Source organism: Amblyomma americanum, chromosome 7 (genome assembly GCF_052857255.1).
Source record: "Amblyomma americanum isolate KBUSLIRL-KWMA chromosome 7, ASM5285725v1, whole genome shotgun sequence".
NCBI lineage: Eukaryota > Metazoa > Arthropoda > Arachnida > Ixodida > Ixodidae > Amblyomma > Amblyomma americanum.
The window spans coordinates 68,012,003-68,037,215 of NC_135503.1; the positions used below are offsets into that span (position 1 = coordinate 68,012,003).

Consider the following 25,213-nt stretch of genomic DNA (forward strand, 5'->3'; position numbering starts at 1 on the left):
ATGGAGGTGCAAGATTACCTGAAGTATCTGGAAGTGATACGCCCCATCGAGCCGAATCTGGACGACCTCAATGTTCTGATCAGGACCCATTCGGAGCGTGTCACTTTTGAAAACCTGGATTGCCTGCTCAGACGAGAAGTCTCTCTTAACGCCAAGGCAGTGCTTACTAAGGTGACGCTGAGAGGACGCGGAGGCTACTGCCTAGAGCTCAACTGCCTCTTCGGTCGGTTGCTGCAGGCACTCGGCTACCGGGTGCAGCTACGGGCGGCCCGCTTCTGTCTCATGACTCCAGATGATGCGCCCGAAAAGACGCGGCTCATCCACGTTACGCTTCTGGTGCAGCTGCCCGACGGTGGTGATCCCTGGATCACGGACGTTGCCCAGGCGTTCATCGGCATGGAGCGAGCTCTCCCCCTTAAAGGGGGCGACACGACGCCGTACCGCGTCCGCGAAGTGGACGACTCTGGAGCGGTGGAGCACTCTCTTCCCACTAAAAGCGGTGGCTGGAAGGCATTCTTCCTGATTGAGCCGTACGGTCTCGACTGGGTGGATTTCGATGCGATCAATTGGCAAGCGTCCACCCATCCGGATAGCATTGTGTGACGCCTTCTTTTCGCAGGGCGGCGGTCCGAAGACGATGGGTGCTGGCTGCAGCTGGTGAGGGAACGGTTCATCCGCTGGTCTCCCAGCGATGGCATCTTGGAAAAGCGAGTCCTGAGCAGTGAAGACGAGATTCTGGAGCTGCTGCAAACGGTTTTCAGACTCCGTCTGAGTCCGGAAGAAGACACCGAGCCCTTGCGTGTCCGGCTGCGCGAGCTTCTGGACTCATGGAGAGAGGATGGCAGCTTCTGGGAGAAAAAGAGCCGTTGGCCGGAATGTTGAATGCGGTGCTGCTTATGAGTGGTGAATGTACTTGAAAGGAACCATCGAAAAGACTTAAAAGGGGCTTGAAACATGTGATGAAAGTTGCCTCTTGGGCTGCAACACTGTTAATATTTGATGAAATTGAAAGATGTAGCCTTCAAATGACAATCGGAATATCTCCTATCATGCGAAGTTTCCTCGTGCAAATGACTGCAATTACACCGGCGGAAGAACCTGTACAGCGACGGGAAACATAACGCACATATGCGTAACGGAAAACATAACCTGCGCCCCAGTATCTAATTTCTCATAGCAGAAGGTGTCCTGTCTCTCAGTACCCAATGCCGAACGGGTGCTGTTTACTGAGACTGACCTGTCTGCGTTGGCATCGTTAGCAGGTTCATGGGGAGTGCACACGCTGACAACGCCTACAGGCCCGGCAGGGGAACAAAGCACGCCCGAGGACGCCATGTCTCGGCATTCCCTCCATTCCCTGCGTTTTGACCAACACTGAGGATCGACACTGGGGATCGTAGCACTGAACAGAAGGTGCAAGAAGGTACTTGACGACAGACCATAAGTACAGGTGAGCTCCCTCCTCCCAAGAATTCCTAGACAGGCATATGCTATAGCTCGGCGAGGCTGCCTACACTTTGCGATGGTGTGCTGGGCAAATTACTAGAATTTGACGCAACTGCAAACTCAGCGCAGCACTCGCGAACGCTGCAGAAGTAGCGTGAAAGTGCGTAGAGTACGATCTGCAGAAAGAAGCAATTACCCAAAACGATCGGCGCATGGCCGGCACAAGTCGCGAGAGCTCCGCAAGCATAGAAGAGATGCATTTCCGTCACACCACAAGCCTTTTACATGCTAGACCTTGCGCCATCGCACTGTTTGCTATTTACCAAGATAAAGCAAAATCTAACCGACACGTTTCACATTTGATGAAGAGGCCGCCAATGCATGCTGTGCACCGTTGGCGTCGTCAACATCCGTTCTCGTTCTTCTACACCGGAATGAACCTCCACGGCAGTGCCCCCCAGTCAGCGTCGGAAGAGCGCTGCCGCGTTTGGTGGGTGGGCGCCTGTGTTGTGTTCCTGCAAAAGATAACATTGCACACTTCATCTTGAACGCAACTTCTTTCAGCCTCACCATTCAATAAAAAAGTTACAACATGGCAGAAACCTTGTTGAATCCGCGCATGCACAGTGTGAAAGAGCTACCCTGTTTTTAAGTACTTATCGCAGCCATGCATTTCAACGCGGCGTTTGCTATAGCATATGCTGCTATGCCATGCGAGAACTTGTGCAATCTTACCGTGACTGCATGACCTTCCGGATGGACCTGCGGGGCAATGATATGACGTGGGGATGTCCAAGTGAAGCAGCTGCGTATACGAGTGTAAGAGGCCGGGAAGCTGAAGGGAAAAGATCACATGAGCAGCACAAAGGAGCTGGGTGGTAGCCAGCTGAGGTGTAAGTCAAGTGCGGATATATGTGAGAGGGTGAGTAACACCGGTTCATACCACCTAGAGGGGGAACCTGAATCAAACGAATATGGTGACGTTAAGGAGGACAGCTTCTAGACTTGGCATTAGCTAATCCTGGGTGCAGTATTAGCTAGGTGCAGTCGTTGCTCAAAAACCTTCCCGCCTAATCTGTAGGACAGATTATAACATATAGATTGCTTCCTTGTAGCCTTCTTTCCATACTTATCACATACAGCATGAACAGCAGCGTTCATAGAGGACAACCTTGCCTTAATCATTTGTGTACCTCGACAGTTGTACTCTTAATTACTTCCCTTGTTATTTTAACTTTATTTTCTCGATATATTTCCTGTCAAAAATCAATTAGCTCATGACCGATACCTTCTAGTTTTAATATTTTCGACAGGAGTTCCCTGTTCACGTTGTCGTATGCACCGCTTATGTCCAGGAAGGCTAAATACAGAGGTCTGTCGTCCGCCTTAGCTATTTCTGTGCACTGGGTAAGCACGAACAGGCTATCATCTAAGCGCCTACCGCTTCTGAACCCGTTCTGAAGTTCTCCGAGGATTCTGTTACTTTCTACCCATGACTGCATTTTTAATTCCACCGTCAGCATCGCCAGACTGTATATAACTGATGTTATCGTAATCGGACGGAAGGATTTTATGTTCGTCTTATCACCTTTCCCTTCGGAACACTCCGGAACACTGGAAGTCTCTGTACCCACTGAAAGCGGTGGCTGGAAGGTGTTCTTCACTATCGAACCGTACGGTCTGAAATGGTCGGATGTCATTCCACTGACTTGGTACTCGTCCGCACACACGGACAGCGCTATGAAACAACGTGTGCTTCTTGTGGGAGGTCGCTACGAGGACGGCGGGTGTTGGCTGCACCTGGTGAGGGATCGGCTTATCCGATGGTCACCCAACAATGGTATCTTGGAAAAGCGAGTCATTCAGAGTGAAGACGAGATTCTGGAGCTACTGCAAACGGTTTTCAGACTCCGTCTCAGTCTGGAAGACGACATTGATCCCTTGCGTGTCCGGCTTCGCGAACTGCTGCCTTCTTGGCGACTACGTCATTGCGGGCCGGAGAAAAAAAAAACACGTGGCCAGAACGTTGAATGAGATGTTATGTCATAAGGATGAAGATACTGACAGGCACTATGTAAAACGAATTACAGAAGCCGCAATTGTGTACTGCGTACGTATTGCTTGTGACTTATTTATCTCTCATCCATTCAACACCCTTTATAATTTTCCCCATGCTACGGCTTGAGTGCGCACCCAAAGTCATACCGAGCAATTCTGGACAAAAGCATGTTTGAACGGGAAAGAGTTTATGAACGCAATTTTTCACATATTGTAAGATTTCACTGTAACAATCAATATATATCCGCAGATGTCTTGTCGGCAGGCTTGAATTTTTTTCTGTTAACGTTTTTGCTATCGTCAAAAGCGTTCCCCATTGGTTTTCTATGGCAGTCTTAACTGCTCGATGTGAGCCATGGAATAAAATAAAGATTTAGCTACACGTCGAAAGGATGCACCATTACCTTCAGTATTTCCGTAATAATACCTTACAATTTTTAATATTAAGAATTTTTGTTCAAGAATGTTGGACATGCCTTTCTTCGAAACCTCATCGTCTTTACAGCTTACAACAGCCGGAGGAAGGCTGAGCCGCTCCTCACCCAAAAGAATTAGCGGAGCTCCGGCCTCTATAGCCTCCTAAGGATGAGAAAACAGCCTCACAAGGGAGTGTTCGATAGCAGCGCTATCAGCAACAGTGCATACAGCAGCGCAATGACCGGCGCTCACCTGTCCACTGTAATCATTGTTTGCCTTCCTTCCCAGTTTACTCTAAGTGTCGCAGTATGCTGTCCGGTTATTAATCGCATGTCCCTACGGCGATAACTCCGCGCTCGGTGGAGCTGGATTGGCGCCAACTACTGGACCTCAAAAAGCTTGATTATGGCTTGAACTTCGCAATCGGCGTGACTTTGCAAGAGGGCGGCCTTCTTTGTGCAAAATCACAACAGCACCTACACAGAATTGGAGACAATTTGTCTTCCAGAGAAAGATAAATCCTCAACGTCATAATGAAGCACGACTGCTGTGTTCTCCGGTACCGTATACCAAGGCGTTGGCGTTGTGAGCGATAATTAGGGCTGCGTAGGGTGGCCCAGGCAGCCATCCCCCGGAGAAGCTACCTAGGTGGCCAACCTAGGTCACGTGACATTGTGGGGTCATCACAACCTGAGAAATCTAATTACACTCGCAGGTGGAAGCAAAATTAATGGCTGATCTTGAGAGGATGCTCGGGAAGACCAATTTCGCGGGCGCAAGACCATCGGTGGCAGCACCTGCCACCGCAGGGCAGTGGTCCATCCCTTAACCGCTGCACCACTGCGCAAGGAGGGGTATGAGGGCTCCCAACGACACATGAATGTAAAGTTGAGAATAAACAATTCCGCATAAATGGGCACGAACTCATTAACGCTGTCGCGTCATATCCTTAAAGAGGGGCTTGAGTGTCCCGTTCAATTTTTCACGCGTGCAGCAAGTGTCGCTATCTGACAGCAACAAGAGGAATGTCCCACATTCCACGCATAGAACTCTTGCTTTAAAAATATGCGAACTGCCTTTCCCGTAATCGTGATTAGATGAAAGCATGAAGTGTGTTTTTTTTCCTGCTTGTAACGCTGAAACGATCTTCTGGTTTTCTGCGGCATTAGCCAGGCGCTCGCCTTCCGCAACGGGCTTATCCCCTTCGTAAGCAGCCGCATGATCCTGGAGTCGCCGACACAGCTCAGCGGTCCTCTGCCCTGGCGTCAAACTCGCAAAACAATTCGTTTACATGAAAAGATTCCTAGCACTTGAGTCATCTGGCACCATTGCTCGGCTTAACGAGCTCTCACGGCAACCTCTGCGAAATGCAGAACGCTGGAAGAGCGTACGCGCCATCTACTCGACACAGGCCTAAAAGCTTAACGACCCAGCCTGAACATCGTTTCAATTAACACCTCCAGTCAGCGCGCACAGCGGGAGACCATTGTCACCGCCAGCGTTGATAGGGCCAATAGATTTGAGCTGGTTACTCGCCGTGCTAATGGATGGCGCCACTGGACCTCGATTTGTAGCTCGGCGGCGCGGGCATTGCGCAATGACGGAAATTCACGCGGCGCTGTCGCTTCGCTCATGACGTGCCACCAGGACAGTCCGTACGCTGCTTGGGCTACAGGACAGAGCGTAGGTTCTGTTACGTCTCGCCTACCTACGACGCGCGGTATAGCCGGCGCGGATGCAACGGACGCCGCGGCTTCGTTCATCGCGGCCGCAACGCCTCCCGCCAAGCGCGTCCAGGCATGTTTCAGTGCCACGTGTCGTCGTGCGTGCGTGTGTGTGTGTGTGCATGTTTTGCCCACGCTTGTCAAAGCGCGGCAGCCGGGGAGAGGAGCTCCTCAACTGGGAGGCGAGGAGGTCTGACCGGCGCCGGCCTGGCGGACGCGCCCGTCACGCCTGAACATGTTCAAGCGTCGCCGTATCGGATGACTCTTCCCAAGCCGTTCCCTCTTGCCCTCGACTCCGTGGGTATAAAGCGAGCTGCCCCGGACGCCAACGAGAGACTTCGATTCCTTCCTTCGAGTAACGTGGTCGCCCTGACCGGCTGCTCTTTTGCGATGCCAGAATAAACAAGTTGTTCTGTTGCCAGTCGACTCATCCTTTGCCGGGACCTTCGAATGTTTCCAGCTTTGCCCCAGGCCGCCAGGCCAACGCTACCCTTGGGGCTTGCAACCCAATTGCAACAACTGGTTGCCAGCGGTGAGATCCCGACAACGGAGGCCAGCAGCGAAGATATGCGGTCAACTGTATGCTGAGCAGCACAACGACCATCCGGGAGCAGTGCAACGAGCCCTGTGTGATGACTGGTTGCCTGCAGCGGAACGACTGCGCTGAATTCTTGGCTGCGAGGTTTGGTGAGTGCGGGACTTTCTTCTTCTGAGTTTTGCCAGGCTTTTGTTAGTGTCAGAAACAGAGCTGGTAATTGTGGTTGTCGTTGCTGCCGGGTTAGTTTGCGGCAAGACAATAGTAGGCAGTAGAGAAAGCAGCATTCGGAGCAGCCATGGATTTGAAGTCGTTGCGCAAACCGAAATTGCTGGAGCTTGCAAGAGAGTTGGGTCTGGATGTCTCAGACAAACTCAGAAAACCAGAACTGCTAAGGGCTATTCTTGAGTTGGAGGCTGAGGATGACGAGCTGTCGGAATGCCTTGAGACCATTGAGGAGAGGGAACAAAAAGAGAAAGAGGAGCGCGAACGTAAAGAACAAAAAGAGAAAGACGAGCGCGAACGTAAAGAACAAAAAGAGAAAGAGGAGCGAGAACGTAAAGAACAAAAAGAGAAAGAGAAAGAAGAGCGCGACCGTCAACACGCTTTGGAAATGAAGCGTCTCGAGGTAGAGATGGAACGCGCTCGTAATGGAAGTCAGGCACACGGTGCAGGAGAACGGGTATCGTTCAAAATGACTGACCTGATGCGGCCGTTTAAGCTTGGAGAGGACATTGGTTTGTTCCTGGTTAACTTTGAGCGAACGTGCGAGAAGCAGGGGTTCTCTCGGGAAACGTGGCCACAGCGCTTGCTCACTTTGTTACCCGCCGAGGCGGCCGACGTAGTCGCTCGCTTGAAGAGAGAGGAGGCAGAGGATTTCGACCAAGTGAAATCGAGTCTGCTAAAAAAGTACAGGCTGTCAGCGGAGGCGTTCCGTCGGAAGTTTCGCGAAAATGAAAAAGGCAGAAATGAGTCATATACAGAGTTTGCCTACAGGCTTATGTCAAACATGCAGGAGTGGCTTAAAGAAGAGAAAGCGTTTGGTGACCACGAGAAAATTCTGCAGTGTTTCGGGCTGGAACAGTTTTATAGTCGGTTACCTGAGAACGTGCGGTACTGGGTCTTGGATAGGCCAGACGTTAGTACAGTGGCTAAAGCCGCCGAGCTAGCCGAGGAGTTTGTGACGCGTCGGGCTCGCGGAGCTAAGGACGGTCAAAAGGGTGAATTTGGCTCCAAGTCTGAGAGGCCGAAGTTCACACCCATGAGAGCAAGGGGGGACACGCGTAGTGCGGATGCGAGTGAAAGCAGTCCGACCGAACGTAAGGAGACGGCGGCAGCCGAAGCCGAACGCAGAAAGCGGTTCGAGAGGAGGCAAGCGCGCGTGTGTTATACGTGCCAGAAGCCGGGTCACTTTTCGGCGCAGTGTCCAGAAACAAAAAGAGAAGTCGTGTGTTTGTCATTATGTAGCACTGACGAGAACATGAAGCTTCTCGAGCCTTACATGCGAGACTTCCTCGTGAACGGGAAAGAGTGCCGAGTGCTTCGTGATTCCGCAGCTACAATGGATGTAGTTCACTCCTCTTACGTAGAACCCGATATGTTCACGGGCGAGTGCGCATGGATTAAGCAAGCCGTGGAAGCTCATAGCGTGTGACTGCCCGTAGCAAAAGTGCTTATTGAAGGACCTTTCGGAGCACTTGAGACGGAGGCCGTAGTGTCATCTAGGCTGCCCCCCCAGTACCCGTACCTATTTTCGAACAGGTCCGATCACCTCCTGCGCGAGAAGGGGCTTTTGTTTGGTGAGGCTAGCGTTCAGGCCTTAACCAGACCGAGAGTTCGGGAGCTCGCTGCAAAGGCGGTAGTTGCGGGGCCGACGTTGTCGAACAATGAGAAAGGGTCGGAGGCGCAGCAAGCTGATATTCAGAGCACGTCCGAACTGAATAAAATTGAGCCTGTAGCGTTGAAGGCACCAGGTACTGGAGAGGAAATGCCCGACAAGGGACAGTTAGAAGAGCTTCCGGTCGAGCTTCCGGGACTAAGCTCAGTGACGAACAGGGAAGACACTGATCAGGTCATTAGTGACTTACTCAGTAAAGCACCGCTGTCGCCTGAGCAGAAAACCGAACTACACCAACTCTTACAAGAGTTTCAAGGTCAGTTCTCTGAGAGGCCTGGTAGGACTTCTGTCCTTACTCATGATATAGAACTTACCTCGCCAGAGCCAGTACGATCCAAGGCGTACCGGGTGTCACCCCGCCAGCGCGATATTATGGAGGCTGAGGTAAAGAAAATGCTACAGCTCGGTGTTATTGAGGCGGGTGAGAGTGATTATACCTCCCCTTTGATTTTAGTTGAGGTACCGGGCAAGGAACCTCGTCCTTGCGTCGACTACCGCAGGCTTAATTCTATCACTAAGGATCAAATTTATCCGATCCCTAACATCGAGGAGCGCCTTGAGAAAGTTAGTAGCGCTCAGTTTATTTCCACCCTAGATCTTGTCAGGGGTTATTGGCAGGTTCCACTTACAGAGGAGGCTAGTAGGTATGCGGCGTTCATTTCACCAATGGGAACATTCCGTCCTAAAGTTTTGAGTTTTGGTTTGAAGAACGCGCCATACTGCTTTTCAAGCCTAATGGACAAAGTGTTGCGGGGACAGGAAGAATTTGCTTTACCGTATTTAGACGACGTAGCGATATTCTCCGCATCCTGGTCTGAGCATATGGCACACTTGCGGGCAGTGCTAACCCGCCTGCGCGAAGCGGGCTTGACAGTCAAGGCTCCCAAGTGCCAATTAGCACAGGCCGAGGTTGTCTACCTCGGTCACGTGATTGGACAGGGTCGTCGCCGCCCCTCTGAAATAAAGGTGGCCGCTGTGCGAGACTTCCCGCAACCGCGCACGAAGACCGATATTCGGTCGTTCTTGGGTGTCGCCGGCTACTATCAGAGGTACATCCCCAGGTACTCCGATATCGCGGCTCCCCTGACGGATGCTCTAAGAAAAACAGAGCCCCAAACAGTCGTCTGGAGCGAGACAAAGGAGAGAGCTTTTAGCGCCCTAAAGAGCGCCCTAACAAGCCAGCCTGTGCTACGATCGCCAGACTATACCAAAGGGTTCGTTGTTCAGTGCGATGCTAGTGAGCGAGGCATGGGCGTTGTACTGTGCCAAAGGGACAATGGAGAAGTGGAACACCCCGTCCTGTATGCTAGTCGTAAGCTGACCTGTCGTGAGCAGGCGTACAGCGCCACCGAGAAAGAGTGTGCGTGTCTCGTGTGGGCCGTTCAGAAATTGTCATGCTACCTAGCCGGCTCGAGGTTTATCATTGAGACGGATCACTGCCCTCTCCAATGGCTGCAGAACATCTCTCCCAAAAATGGCCGCCTCCTGCGCTGGAGCCTCGCTTTGCAACAATATTTCTTTGAGGTGCGTTACAAAAAGGGGAGTCTCAACGGTAACGCCGATGGCTTAAGTCGAAGCCCCTAACGTAGGAATCCGCCTCAAAGTTGTTGGTTACTGATGTTTTCTTCCTGAGGCAGGATTTTTAACATATTGCTTTTGTTTAGTGTTTCAAAGTGATTATGTGCTTTCTAGTGCAATTTTCCAATTTGTGGACGCGTTCTGAGTGCTGCTTGACTACTGTAAGGAACTAGGCAGTAGTATAAAAGGGGAAAGAGCCTGGCAGAGCTTAGTGAGGGTTGTCTCGTGCTTGCTGACTGAGCGGTTGCGTTTCGGCGTAGTTCTAACGCTTGCTGGGAACGAGCACAAAAATGGCAACTCTCCCGAAGTGACTTTACAGTGTCCTATGTGATCCTGAACCCGAGAACGAGGCCTTCTCTGTGCGCTGCGCTCAAGCAACGTCGAGGGACGATCGGTTTCGATTACGAGCATCATCGAGCGACATCCCTCTGGACAGCGGATGCAGTCCCCTGACCATCGGGATCTCCTTCTCCCGGCGGGGCGGTCTGTTACGTCTCGCCTACCTACGACGCGCGGTATAGCCGGCGCGGATGCAACGGACGCCGCGGCTTCGTTCATCGCGGCCGCAACGCCTCCCGCCAAGCGCGTCCAGGCATGTTTCAGTGCCACGTGTCGTCGTGCGTGCGTGTGTGTGTGTGTGCATGTTTTGCCCACGCTTGTCAAAGCGCGGCAGCCGGGGAGAGGAGCTCCTCAACTGGGAGGCGAGGAGGTCTGACCGGCGCCGGCCTGGCGGACGCGCCCGTCACGCCTGAACATGTTCAAGCGTCGCCGTATCGGATGACTCTTCCCAAGCCGTTCCCTCTTGCCCTCGACTCCGTGGGTATAAAGCGAGCTGCCCCGGACGCCAACGAGAGACTTCGATTCCTTCCTTCGAGTAACGTGGTCGCCCTGACCGGCTGCTCTTTTGCGATGCCAGAATAAACAAGTTGTTCTGTTGCCAGTCGACTCATCCTTTGCCGGGACCTTCGAATGTTTCAAGCTTTGCCCCAGGCCGCCAGGCCAACGCTACCCTTGGGGCTTGCAACCCAAATGCAACAGTTCCTGCGCCCCGTGCTCCGGCTTCGGCCATCACGGAGCAAAGTATGACGCTGCTGCTGATGCATGCGCTGCTTCGGCTGCAGCGCACCAGCAGCCAAACAAATCGAGAAAGTAATTTTTGAGGATAGTGAAACAGAATGGACTTATACCAAATTAACTCGATTACTGGAGCCAGAGCTAGCTAAGGTGCGAGTAAAGCTAAAAAGGAAAAGATGCAAACCCAAGAGTTGGTGGGATGAGGAGGTCAAGAGGGCAATAGAGAAGCGCCAGGAAGCGTCCAGGGAACACAGATATTCCAAGAAGAGGGGGGAACCAAAACCCGAAGTAGACAGAAAATGGGATACCTTCATAAAGTGTAGAAGGGACGCATCCTATTTGATTAATGAGAAAATTAGAAGAAAGGGTGCCCAATGGATGTCAAAAGTAAATAAAAAGGATAGAAAAGCAGCCCAAAAATTCTGGAAACATCTAAATGCAATGAGTAATAAAACTAGGCTAGAACAAAGGTTTATTGTTACAGATGAGGGTATTCGACTAGAAGGGGATGAAGCAATAAAACACATAGGAACAAGGATGACGGAAAAATTTTCAGCAAAGCACGTGGTACATAATTTATCGAAGGAGGATAGACCGGTTACAGCAATAGCTTCACTTGAGCAAGGAGAGTGGGAAAGGGCAGAGAAGAAGGTTCCTAGTGGCACATCAACAGGACCAGATGGTATCCCGATTATGTTGATAAAGAAGTTAGGACCAAAATCCAAGCAAACATTAATACAGGTAGTGAACAAAATGATAGTGGATGAGAAAGTCCCCGATGAATGGCGATTAAGTAGAATGAACATGATATATAAGGGAAAGGGGGACAAAGCAGACGTAAGTAACTATCGCCCCATAACAGTGACATCTGTGGTTTACAGGGTGGTGATGCAAATTATAAAGGATAGACTGCAGGCTTGGGTGGAGAACGAGGGGGTGTTAGGGGAACTACAGAATGGGTTCCGGAAACAAAGGAGGTTGGAGGACAATCTATTTTCATTGACACAGTGTATAGGAATTGCGGAAAAGGAACATAGGCCCTTATGGCTAGCATTTCTGGATATTAGGAGAGCCTATGACAACGTTACTCAGGAGCATTTGTGGGACATACTGGGCACATTGGATGTGGAAAATGGAGTAATTAATCTTTTAATATATATATATATATATATATATATATATATATATATATATATATATATATATATATATATATATATATATATATATATATATATATATATATATATATATATATATATATATATATATATATATAGGTAACAGAGTGCTCATAAAATGGGGAAAAATGTATCAGGGCCTGTAGAGATACAGCGGGGGCTTAGACAAGGATGTCCTCTGTCCCCTTTGTTGTTCATGTTGTACCTGCAAGGGTTGGAGACCAAACTAGAGGGGAGAGGACTAGGCTTCAACCTATCTTTTTTCAAGCAAGGGGAATTGATTAAACAGACATTACCGGGACTAATATACGCGGACGATATAGTGATAATGGCTGACAACAAGGAAGACCTGCAGAAGTTGTTAGACATATGCAGTACAGAGGGAGATAGATTAGGCTTCAAGTATAGTAAGGAAAAATCTGCAGTCATGATATTTAATGAAGAGGGCGGCGAGCATAGAATACAGGAGTTCGTGCTAAAAGTATAGTGAATGAGTACAAGTATCTTGGGGTGTGGATAAATAACAGTGTTGAGTATCTGACAGAGCATGAAAAATATGTAATGAATAAAGCTAGTAGGAATGCAGCTGTCATGAAAAATAGGGCACTGTGGAATTACAATAGGTATGAGGTGGTAAGAGGGATCTGGAAAGGGGTGATGGTCCCTAGCCTGACCTTCGGTAATGCGGTCCTGTGTATGAGGCCAGATGTTCAAGCAAGGCTGGAAATTTAGCAACGGGGAGTAGGGAGGTTAGCTTTGGGAGCACATGGCAATACACCAAATCAGGGGGTACAGGGTGATATGGGATGGGCGTCTTTCGAGAGCAGAGAGGCTAGCAGTAAGATAGCATTTGAGGAACGATTGAGAAAGATGGAGGAAAAGCGGTGGGCTAGGAAAGTTTTCAGATACCTGTATATAAAGAATGTTGACACGAAATGGAGAAAGCGAACTAGAAAATTGACAAGCAAATATCTGGACAGCAGTAAGGGGGCAAATCAGCAATTATCGGTTAAGAAAAAAGTTAAAGGAACAGAGAGAGCTTTGTGGAAAACAGGGATGCTGACGAAATCGGCACTGGAAACATACTGTTATGTCTCGCCTTCGACGCGCGGTATAGCCGGCGCGGATGCAACGGACGCCGCGGCTTCGTTCATCGCGGCCGCAACGCCTCCCGCCAAGCGCGTCCAGGCATGTTTCAGTGCCACGTGTCGTCGTGCGTGCGTGTGTGTGTGTGTGCATGTTTTGCCCACGCTTGTCAAAGCGCGGCAGCCGGGGAGAGGAGCTCCCCAACTGGGAGGCGAGGAGGTCTGACCGGCGCCGGCCTGGCGGACGCGCCCGTCACGTCTGGACATGTCGAAGCGACGCCGTATCGGATGACTCTTCCCAAGCCGTTCCCTCTTGCCCTCGACTCCGATGGTATAAAACGCCGCTGCCCCGGACGCCGAGAGAGACTTCGATTCCTTCCTTCGAGTAACGTGGTCGCCCTGACCGGCTGCTCTTTTGAGATGCCATAATAAACAAGTTGTTCTGTTGCCAGTCGACTCATCCTTTGCCGGGACCTTCGGATGTTTCCAGCTTTGCCCCAGGCCGCCAGGCCAACGCTACCCTTGGGGCTTGCAACCCTTTTGCAACAACTGGTTGCCAGCGGTGGGATCCCGACAACGGAGGCCAGCAGCGAAGATATGCGTTCAACTGTATGCTGAGCAGCACAACGACCATCCGGGAGCAGTGCAACGAGCCCTGTGTGATGACTGGTTGCCTGCAGCGGAACGACTGCGCTGAATTCTTGGCTGCGAGGTTTGGTGAGTGCGGGACTTTCTTCTTCTGAGTTTTGCCAGGCTTTTGTTAGTGTCAGAAACAGAGCTGGTAATTGTGTTGTCGTTGCTGCCGGGTTAGTTTGCGGCAAGACAATAGTAGGCAGTAGAGAAAGCAGCATTCGGAGCAGCCATGGATTTGAAGTCGTTGCGCAAACCGAAATTGCTGGAGCTTGCAAGAGAGTTGGGTCTGGATGTCTCAGACAAACTCAGAAAACCAGAACTGCTAAGGGCTATTCTTGAGTTGGAGGCTGAGGATGACGAGCTGTCGGAATGCCTTGAGACGATTGAGGAGAGGGAACAAAAAGAAAAAGAGAAAAACGAGCGCGAACGTAAAGAGCAAAAAGAGAAAGACGAGCGCGAACGTAAAGAGCAAAAAGAGAAAGAGAAAGAAGAGCGCGACCGTCAACACGCTTTGGAAATGAAGCGTCTCGAGGTAGAGATGGAACGCGCTCGTAATGGAAGTCAGGCACACGGTGCAGGAGAACGGGTATCGTTCAAAATGACTGACCTGATGCGGCCGTTTAAGCTTGGAGAGGACATTGGTTTGTTCCTGGTTAACTTTGAGCGAACGTGCGAGAAGCAGGGGTTCTCTCGGGAAACGTGGCCACAGCGCTTGCTCACTTTGTTACCCGGCGAGGCGGCCGACGTAGTCGCTCGCTTGAAGAGAGAGGAGGCAGAGGATTTCGACCAAGTGCAATCGAGTCTGCTAAAAAAGTACAGGCTGTCAGCGGAGGCGTTCCGTCGGAAGTTTCGGGAAAATGAAAAAGGCAGAAATGAGTCATATACAGAGTTTGCCTACAGGCTTATGTCAAACATGCAGGAGTGGCTCAAAGAAGAGAAAGCGTTTGGTGACCACGAGAAAATTCTGCAGTGTTTCGGGCTGGAACAGTTTTATAGTCGGTTACCTGAGAACGTGCGGTATTGGGTCTTGGATAGGCCAGACGTTAGTACAGTGGCTAAAGCCGCCGAGCTAGCCGAGGAGTTTGTGACGCGTCGGGCTCGCGGAGCTAAGGACGGTCAAAAGGGTGAATTTGGCTCCAAGTCTGAGAGGCCGAAGTTCACACCCATGAGAGCAAGGGGGGACACGCGTAGTGCGGATGCGAGTGAAAGCAGTCCGACCGAACGTAAGGAGACGGCGGCAGCCGAAGCCGAACGCAGAAAGCGGTTCGAGAGGAGGCAAGCGCGCGTGTGTTATACGTGCCAGAAGCCGGGTCACTTTTCGGCGCAGTGTCCAGAAACAAAAAGAGAAGTCGTGTGTTTGTCATTATGTAGCACTGACGAGAACATGAAGCTTCTCGAGCCTTACATGCGAGACTTCCTCGTGAACGGGAAAGAGTGCCGAGTGCTTCGTGATTCCGCAGCTACAATGGATGTAGTTCACCCCTCTTACGTAGAACCCGATATGTTCACGGGCGAGTGCGCATGGATCAAGCAAGCCGTGGAAGCTCACAGCGTGTGTCTGCCCGTAGCAAAAGTGCTTATTGAAGGACCTTTCGGAGCACTTGAGACGGAGGCCGTAGTGTCATCTATGCTGCCCCCCCAGTACCCGTACCTATTTTCGAACAGGTCCGATCACCTCCTGCGCGAGAAGGGGCTTTTGTTTGGTGAGGCTAGCGTTCAGGCCTTAACCAGACCGAGAGTTCGGGAGCTCGCTGCAAAGGCGGTAGTTGCGGGGCCGACATTGTCGAACAATGAAAAAGGGTCGGAGGCGCAGCAAGCTGATACTCAGAGCACGTCCGAACTGAATAAAATTGAGCCTGTAGCGTTGAAGGCACCAGGTACTGGAGATGAAATGCACGACACGGGAAAGTTAGAAGAGCTTTCGGTCGAGCTTCCGGGACTAGGCTCAGTGACGAACAGGGAAGACACTGATCAGGTCATTAGTGACTTAATCATTAAAGCACCGCTGTCGGCTGAGCAGAAAACCGAACTACACCAACTCTTACAAGAGTTTCAAGGTCAGTTCTCTGAGAGGCCTGGTAGGACTTCTGTCCTTACTCATGATATAGAACTTACCTCGCCAGAGCCAGTACGATCCAAGGCGTACCGGGTGTCACCCCGCCAGCGCGATATTATGGAGGCTGAGGTAAAGAAAATGCTACAGCTCGGTGTTATTGAGGCGGGTGAGAGTGATTATACCTCCCCTTTGATTTTAGTTGAGGTACCGGGCAAGGAACCTCGTCCTTGCGTCGACTACCGCAGGCTTAATTCCATTACTAAGGATCAAATTTATCCGATCCCTAACATCGAGGAGCGCCTTGAGAAAGTTAGTAGCGCTCAGTTTATTTCCACCCTAGATCTTGTCAGGGGTTATTGGCAGGTTCCACTTACAGAAGAGGCTAGTAGGTATGCGGCGTTCATTTCACCAATGGGAACATTCCGTCCTAAAGTTTTGAGTTTTGGTTTGAAGAACGCGCCATACTGCTTTTCAAGCATCATGGACAAAGTGTTGCGGGGACAGGAAGAATTCGCTTTACCGTATTTAGACGACGTAGCGATATTCTCCGCATCCTGGTCTGAGCATATGGCACACTTGCGGGCAGTGCTAACCCGCCTGCGCGAAGCGGGCTTGACAATCAAGGCTCCCAAGTGCCAATTAGCACAGGCCGAGGTTGTCTACCTCGGTCACGTGATTGGACAGGGTCGTCGCCGGCCCTCTGAAATAAAGGTGGCCGCTGTGCGAGACTTCCCGCAACCGCGTACGAAGACCGATATTCGGTCGTTCTTAGGTGTCGCCGGCTACTATCAGAGGTACATCCCCAGGTACTCCGATATCGCGGCTCCCCTGACGGATGCTCTAAGAAAAACAGAGCCCCAAACAGTCGTCTGGAGCGAGACAAAGGAGAGAGCTTTTAGCGCCCTAAAGAGCGCCCTAACAAGCCAGCCTGTGCTACGATCGCCAGACTACACGAAAGGGTTCGTTGTTCAGTGCGATGCTAGTGAGCGAGGCATGGGCGTTGTACTGTGCCAAAGGGACAATGGAGAAGTGGAACACCCCGTCCTGTATGCTAGTCGTAAGCTGACCTGTCGTGAGCAGGCGTACAGCGCCACCGAGAAAGAGTGTGCGTGTCTCGTGTGGGCCGTTCAGAAATTGTCATGCTACCTAGCCGGCTCGAGGTTTATCATTGAGACGGATCACTGCCCTCTCCAATGGCTGCAGACCATCTCTCCCAAAAATGGCCGCCTCCTGCGCTGGAGCCTAGCTTTGCAACAATATTCCTTTGAGGTGCGTTACAAAAAGGGGAGTCTCAACGGTAACGCCGATGGCTTAAGTCGAAGCCCCTAACGTAGGAATCCGCCTCAAAGTTGTTTGTTACTGATGTTTTCTTCCTGAGGCAGGATTTTTAACATATTGGTTTTGTTTAGTGTTTCTAAGTGATTATGTGCTTTCTAGTGCAATTTTCCAATTTGTGGACGCGTTCTGAGTGCTGCTTGACTACTGTAAGGAACTAGGCAGTAGTATAAAAGGGGAAAGAGCCTGGCAGAGCTTAGTGAGGGTTGTCTCGTGCTTGCTGACTGAGCGGTTGCGTTTCGGCGTAGTTCTAACGCTTGCTGGGAACGAGCACAAAAATGGCAACTCTCCCGAAGTGACTTTGCAGTGTCCTATGTGATCCTGAACCTGAGAACGAGGCCTTCTCTGTGCGCTGCGCTCAAGCAACGTCGAGGGACGACCGGTTTCGATTACGAGCATCATCGAGCGACATCCCTCTGGACAGCGGATGCAGTCCCCTGACCATCGGGATCTCCTTCTCCCGGCGGGGCGGTCTGTTACGTCTCGCCTACCTACGACGCGCGGTATAGCCGGCGCGGATGCAACGGACGCCGCGGCTTCGTTCATCGCGGCCGCAACGCCTCCCGCCAAGCGCGTCCAGGCATGTTTCAGTGCCACGTGTCGTCGTGCGTGCGTGTGTGTGTGTGTGCATGTTTTGCCCACGCTTGTCAAAGCGCGGCAGCCGGGGAGAGGAGCTCCCCAACTGGGAGGCGAGGAGGTCTGACCGGCGCCGGCCTGGCGGACGCGCCCGTCACGTCTGGACATGTCGAAGCGACGCCGTATCGGATGACTCTTCCCAAGCCGTTCCCTCTTGCCCTCGACTCCGATGGTATAAAACGCCGCTGCCCCGGACGCCGAGAGAGACTTCGATTCCTTCCTTCGAGTAACGTGGTCGCCCTGACCGGCTGCTCTTTTGAGATGCCATAATAAACAAGTTGTTCTGTTGCCAGTCGACTCATCCTTTGCCGGGACCTTCGGATGTTTCCAGCTTTGCCCCAGGCCGCCAGGCCAACGCTACCCTTGGGGCTTGCAACCCTTTTGCAACAATACCGTACCTTTAAACAGGAAATTGTCAAAGAAAATATCTATGATAATTGTAGGGGAAGTTCTTTGTTGTTTGAGGCCAGGACTGGAGTTTTGCGGACTAAGACGTATAGAGTCAGGTACCAGGAGATATACATTTTGTGCATTTGTGCATTGCGTGCGGAGAGGAGGAGGAAACGGCTGAACACTTGATACCTTTCTGTAAAGGGCTTCACCCTACAGTGGAAGGCAGCGGGGCTGACTTACCCAAGGCATTGGGGTTTAGGGGTAGTGAAGGGAAAGTGGATTTTAAGAGGTTAGAAGTAACCAAGCGAAGGTTGTCTGATTGGTGGCTAAAAGCAAGACAGGAGTAAAATTTCACAAGACATGGCTAGGTGGCTTGAGCCACCGCCCGATGTAAAGGGTTCAGCCGTATCCATCCATCCATCCATCCATCCATCCATCCATCCATCCATCCATCCATCCATCCATCCATCCATCCATCCGTCCGTCCGTCCGTCCGTCCGTCCGTCCGTCCGTCCGTCCGTCCATCCGTCCATCCATCCATCCATCCATCCATCCATCCATCCATCCATCCATCCATCCATCCATCCATCCATCCATCCATCCATCCATCCATCCATCCATCCATCCATCCATCCATCCATCCATCCATCCATCCAGTGTTCGTTCAGGTTCAGCCCGGCCGAGTTCTCACTCCGTTCGCGCGCCAAGGACACGCGCGGCGCTCCGCCAACGGGAGCTAGAAGCGTTTAACAGAAAGGTGTAGTTAAAAAAAAACAAACAGACTTCCACATTTTATCGACCTCACTAGGGGGAGGTAGGAAGGGGGGGAGTTATACCCCTGTCACACGGGCACTTGTAAGGCCTTAGAAATTAAGGTCCTTTGCCCCAAAGGCGCGTGACGCGCATCTACACGGCAAAGCGTCGAGACCTTTGAGATAAAGGTCCGTAGCCGCAAATGCGGCCGTCAGCGGCCTTAAAGTTGCTTAAAGGAGCAACCCAGGCGGCAGCGCCAGCTAGCGAGCTCAAAGAATAAAAAATTGACGCGAATTTTATTTTTTTAAACGTAAAAAAACATCTAATTTATCTTATTTAATGGTTAATTTTGCGTTACAGTGCACTTAGCCGTAAAGGAGGCTATGACTTAAGACATCTACACTGCTAAGAAAGGACTTGAACGCTTTTCAGCAGCCGCATCGACACACACGTGCTTGCGCTTCTCGCTTCGCTGTTTTTTCTTCGTTTGCTCTTCATGGCAATTACACACTTCGTTCTAACGTCTTGCGGTTCGTCGCTCATGATTACGGCAGCACGCTAACCAGGCACAACCTAATTTCTTTGAAATACGCACAAGGACATAAGCAACAAAGCAAGCTTCTCACACAGAACGAGGAGCCGAACGGAAAAGGGCGCCTACCGTGGTCGGACCGGGAACGATGAAAAAAACAAAAACTTTGGTTTAAAAATATTCGTTTCTCACCTTCAAAACGCTCGTTTATTATTGTGATAGCTACTTTTTCCAACATAAACGAAAGCACTAGTCTTATCCTCTTAGCTGAAGTGCTACCGTCTGCTTTAATTTCATATTGTTACTAGCGCCGCTTCACACACAGCGGTGACTTTTGGCATTCACGGAGACCGCGTTCTAGCTCCTTTGGATTTGCCGTGTAGCAGCGCCGCTGCTCCTTTTCGGTATTCCCCCTTTAGTGCAACAAAACAACTTTACGGCAAAGGCCGTGAAGAAGTCCCGTGTGACAGGGGTATCAGAGTGATACTTACACTAAATGACACCAGGATATGACACAGGGTCATGCAGTCGTCTACCGCAGTTCAACGTTGGCTGCAGAGCAACTGGAGAGGACACTTAAGCTCCGCCTTAAGGGTATGACGCGATAGTATTAAAGAGTTAATGCACATATGTACGGAATTGGTCATTCTCCATTCTACATTCATAGATCCCTGGGAGTACCCATACCGCTCCTGGAGCAGTGGTGCAGCGGTTAAGCGATGCGCCTCTGCCTCACGATGGCAGGTGCTGTTATCAGTTGAGCTTGTGAGACCCAGGTTTCCTCTTCCCGAGCAACCTCTCGCGACCAATCATTAATTTAACTGCAACGTGCCACAGTCGTAAGTTTGCTCATAATCCGGTGGGCAGGTTGTGTCGCATAGCTGGCTGATCTAGATTGCTTCTACGGGGATTTTCCGCTCACAACGCCGACGCCACCGCCGGATTTTCTACAAAACAGGAGCCTCAACGCTATCGCATTATAACACACCTCGATAAACAGAAGTTAGCTTTGAGCTAACGACTGCGTTGCCCTCCGTATGCTCAGTAGATAGCCGGCAGTGCGGGAACTGTAGGTTCATTGTTCACAAAACTAGTGACCAATCAACTAGAATAGTCAGTAATTATAAGTTACCTTTCAGCTGTAACGATTAGGTGCCGCACAGTGATCAGATATTTCTAGCTGAACTCTCGTACTAGTGATGTCGGCTGTCAGAATTTTGAAGAGGAGATCACAAGCCTGGTAATGTCATGATTAGCGCTACCTAGTCCGCATTGCTCTGGTGTAATTGTGCATTTAATTTGAATGCTGCTTCCATGCATGAGTGTATGGTGGTTGCATTCCTTGTTTCAGGAAGGTTTCAACGACTCTTCATTACATGAGAAATGTACTTGCATGGACTTGAGCTTCTGGTCGAGCAGCGGGTTTGCGGGCAGCGCTCTATCGGCCACATCTCCACTGGTGGCTTCGTCATACTGCGGCTTCTATAGTGCGCAGGATGCCGCGCCATGCAGTCATTTCAAGCTCTTAACTTGAGCAGCGTTTCAAGGCGTCTATCGCCACCTTGTTGCGATTCCGCGCTCTATCTGTCGAGGAAGTTTTCGCGACTGTACACATTTTGCTTTTAAAAATCGTTCAGATATACGAGAAATGCGGCTTGTGCAGGCGGATTCAGCAAAATGGCGGACATTATGTACCAGACTGATCCCAAACAATAATTGATTAACTAAAGTTAATTAACGCTTTTTTATTTTATTGGGCAAGTTTATAGCGACAAATTGAAGGCCGTCCTACAACGGAGGGTAGAGCAATTTTTATTTAAGTCGGCAATGTGTTTCGGAAAATCGAACATCAGAATACTCATTTGAAAGCTCGTTGAGTTGGCTTCCCCGCATGACAAATTTATAAATTTATGTCGCTGCGCGTTGTATCCACGCAGAAATCACGGTAGTTGCTTATGTCATAAAATACACGAACAACGTCCGTATTTGCTGCATTAGAAGTGCGAGCTACGCCGTTTTGCAAAGCGGGAAAGCTACCTCAATGAGCTTTCTTTAATTGGTTTTTGGGGGAAAGGAAATGGCGCAGTATCTGTCGCATATATCGTTGGACACCTGAACCGCGCCGTAAGGGAAGGGGTAAAGGAGGGAGTGAAAGAAGAAAGGAAGAATGGAAGAATAGGTGCCGTAGTGGAGGGCATCCTCAACGAGCTTTCAAATGCGTATTTTCGACATTCGATATTTCTAAGCAGATTGCCGATCAAGAAAATTAAAAAACTGGACTGACCTCCGATGTTGACGGCCTTCGATTTCGAAATTCATTTTTTTCCCCGTAAAACCAGTTTCTTAGTTAAATTTACTTGTTAATTACTTTATTTAGTGAGTTCTATCTGAGGCATAATATCTGCCATGCTGTAGAAGCGACATGCACAAGACGCAGAGGTGTATCTCTCATAGAGTTTTAAAAGAAAAATCTGGACAGTTATATAAAAAAAACACCTGGTATTTCAGATATTTCTGGCTGACTCCATTTGTGTGTCGTGAAATTCGGTACAATTAAGTTTCAGACTTTTTTTGCCAGAGTTTCTTCGAGCGTCGCTGAGCGCTTGAACCGGCCTATTGAGCAACGTGCATAGTTCTCGTCTTGCGGCCGGAGCGTTAGCGTGGGGAAAAAAAAAAAAAAAAACGTCCAGTGAATAATCGTGAACCGCCGTTCTCATTCATCCCAGCCAGCATTAACTTCCACTACCGGCGGAAGGGCTTCGTTGCCCTTGAGGACTGTATAGAATATTTGCTGGACTTCCCGGAAAGAGCGATTGTAAACTTTCATCTGAACCTAAACACTTTAAATCCCTTCGCTTGGTAAAAAGTTACGACCTGGAAGGTAAAAGTTACTGAGCGGTCCTATATTCGGCGACGGCTTGTCTTGGCAATGAAGGGAAGGCGTAGCGTCCGTAACTGTGTCGTTCCGCCAAATTGCTCGGCCACACGAGGATGCGCCTGGCGCGTTCCTCTTGGTGCTGTAGCTTCGCTGGTGTAAACGGGCCCATACATGGAAGCTGCTTGTGATAAGACGTGCCTAGCAAATTTGTTTAAAAAAACAGTTTGTAATGCGAAAATATTACTAGCCCCACTACCAGAAAAGGCGGCGTCGTGTGTCAGTGTACTCGCAAGTTGTACAGAAAATCCCTGCGATGGCAAAAAAATAGGACCACTTCATTAAGCGGTCGTAGGACGCACACAGCAATCCAGGCAGCGCCACATCACACAATCATATACACATGTCGTTCGTCTATATACTATACTTCATAACGAAATTACTATACATTATTACTATACAATACTATACATTCATAACGCAATTGTGAGGAAACAGCTCGTCGCATAGCATTCCGGATGGGGTCATACGCCCCCATGAACAGTAAGGCTTTCACATTTCCACACGTAAGCAGTCTTAAGTGCCTCTGCCGAATTTTAACGCGACAGCGTTAAAGGTCCTGTTGTCCAGAAAATTCGGTGTCGGCGTCGTCGGCGTCGTTGTTATGAGAGAAAAATCACTAGCACGACTCTGAGGTGGTGCCCAGAGAGCAACCTAGGAGGCAGGCGGGCCACCTAGGTCACGTGACCTTGCGACGTCATTACGACCTGCCCGCCGGACAGTGAGCAAACTGCCCACGACGAAGCTCTCGAGGCGGCTGGCTGATTCTGGTGCTGGGGAACTACTCCTTGTGACCCTGCCTCTCGCCCCGCTGCTTCATCGATCACTTGTGCTACATACAGTCTTCGTCGCCGGCGCTTCAAGCGTCACAATAAACCACCTTTCCCTACTATGGAACTGATATCGTCGTCATACGTGCCGACGACACAGCAAAGCAAAACCATGAGCCAACCAGGCATGCTTTCGCACACCTACTCGATTTAACTGCGTTAAAACCGTACCAATATTTTCCAGTATGCATAAAGTTTCCTTCTGCTACGCGTCCCGTTGCACTCGCTGCGCTTAACGATGGGCCTAGCGCTGCAGCGCTTCAGCGGCCAGGCGCAGATGCTTTGCACGTGCTCCGCATCGGCGTGTGTCCCTTTCCACAGCTGTTCGTGCTTCTCTTTTTGTACGCGTTCAGTACAGCACGTTCCCACCGGAAGAAGTCCGCACTCGGTTGACCTTGACCGGCGTCAGCTTGCCTTCAAAGAGCTAGAATGTACGACATGGACTTTGCAATCGCTGGGACACTGAAAAAGAGCGACCGTCATGCATGGCGCAGCGCCACAAATGTGCCTACACAGAGCCTCAAGCAATTCAGCTTTCAGACAGATGAAGCCACCACGCCCAATCAAGCACGGCCCGCTCCGACCTCTGATACCGCATATCGTGCGTACCATACAGCCGCCGCTGAACAGACTCAGGATGCATGAATTTAAGCATGAGTGGGACTCTTCCTTTGCTGAAAGCAAGAAAATAGTATAGAAGCGCTTCACATCCGGTGCACAAGGCTTTGTTTAAAAAAATGGAACTGACGTCAACGATTTTCGCCTTCTAAACTTAGGCGGGAAGAAGTGATAGGGATAGTTACTCTACACCACACCGGATGCAATATACGACGACGAGTTCATCTGCCGCAATTCAACAACGGCTGCAGAAAATATGCCTCGAGAAAAAAAAGTTCCAGATTGTGTTTTTGTAATCGTTGCATTTACTTTGAACTACTGCTACGCATGGGCGCGTGATTGTGTGCCGTTTCTTTAGGTAGTTTACAACGAGTGGTTTGTGATGTGAAAAATGTGTCGGCAAAGACTAGAGCGTCTAGTCGTGCACCTCGCGCTTCCGGCCAGCGCCCAATGACCCAGGTCGCCGCTGGTGGCTTTATCATCACCCGCCGCGGTGGTTCAGTAGTTAAGGCGCTCGGCTACTTAGCCGGCGGTGGCGGAAACGTTTATTGGCTATACAAAGGTCAGGAGGTATACGCTTGGATCAGCCCGTAAGAGACCGGTCCTTACAAGCCCTAGGTGGAGGTCAATTTGGGACCCCAGTGGCGGTGGCCGCCGCCCGGGCGCGCAGGGCTGAGGCTTGTTGGGCCTGTAAGTCGTGACAGCCGAGCAGGGTCTCCTCCCAGTCCTCCCGTGTTGGGTTGAGGATGGCACAATTACATTGCTGTGCCCAGCAGCCCTAAAACATTTTGACCCCTCCTTTAGTGGCAGCTGCCCGTACTGTAGAGCGGTGTCTTGGGACACCTATGGCACGGTGTGGGCCTGCTCCTCCAGCCCGGCTACTGAGCCGGAGTTCCTGGGTTCGAACCCGGCCGCGGCGGCCGTCTTTCGATGGAGGCGAGATCGAAAAGGAGCCCATAATGTCAGTGTGCGTTAAAGATCCCCAGGCGGTCGAAATTATTCCTGAGACCTCTACTGAGTATGGAATGAAGCATTGTAAAGCTAAGATTTCAGGGTGCAAAAGGAAGTTGGCCGATCTGGCAGCTGCAGCATCACTTACATTGAGGTGTTAGTCTAGTAGTAAATAAACCCCCTATTTCTCTCCCAGAGGACTGCGTGCCGGGCCGGAGAGGGCAGGTAGAGGGGCTGGTTGAAAAAATAGTTATTCTGAACTGACTTCCACTACGCCATCTCGTTCTTCCTTCCTTCTGTCGCTCCTTCCTTTATCCCTTCCCTTACGACGCGGTTCGGGTGTCGTCCGAGATGTGAGACATTTGCTGCGCCATTTTCTTTCCTGAAAACCAAAACCAATAGCATTTTTTTAATCGTAACTACGGTGGCTGCTACTGTGAAAGCCCTTAGGATCCCACGCCATGGAGTAATTCCACGGAGTTATCTTGAGCGGTGCTTAAAAGCAAATAGCGCCTTCTTGTTGTTACCCCAGCCCCATCTCATGCC

The 25,213-nt window shown here is 50.5% G+C and overlaps 1 protein-coding gene across 1 annotated transcript; it reads left to right on the forward strand.

Annotated features, from left to right (window-relative positions):
• On the forward strand, nt 1-882 carry LOC144097768 (arylamine N-acetyltransferase-like). Its single transcript, XM_077630404.1, has 2 exons — nt 1-535; nt 620-882. The coding sequence occupies exons 1-2, from the start codon at nt 1-3 to the stop codon at nt 880-882; spliced, it is 798 nt and encodes a 265-aa protein (XP_077486530.1).
• Nucleotides 883-25,213: the final 24,331 nt, after the last annotated feature.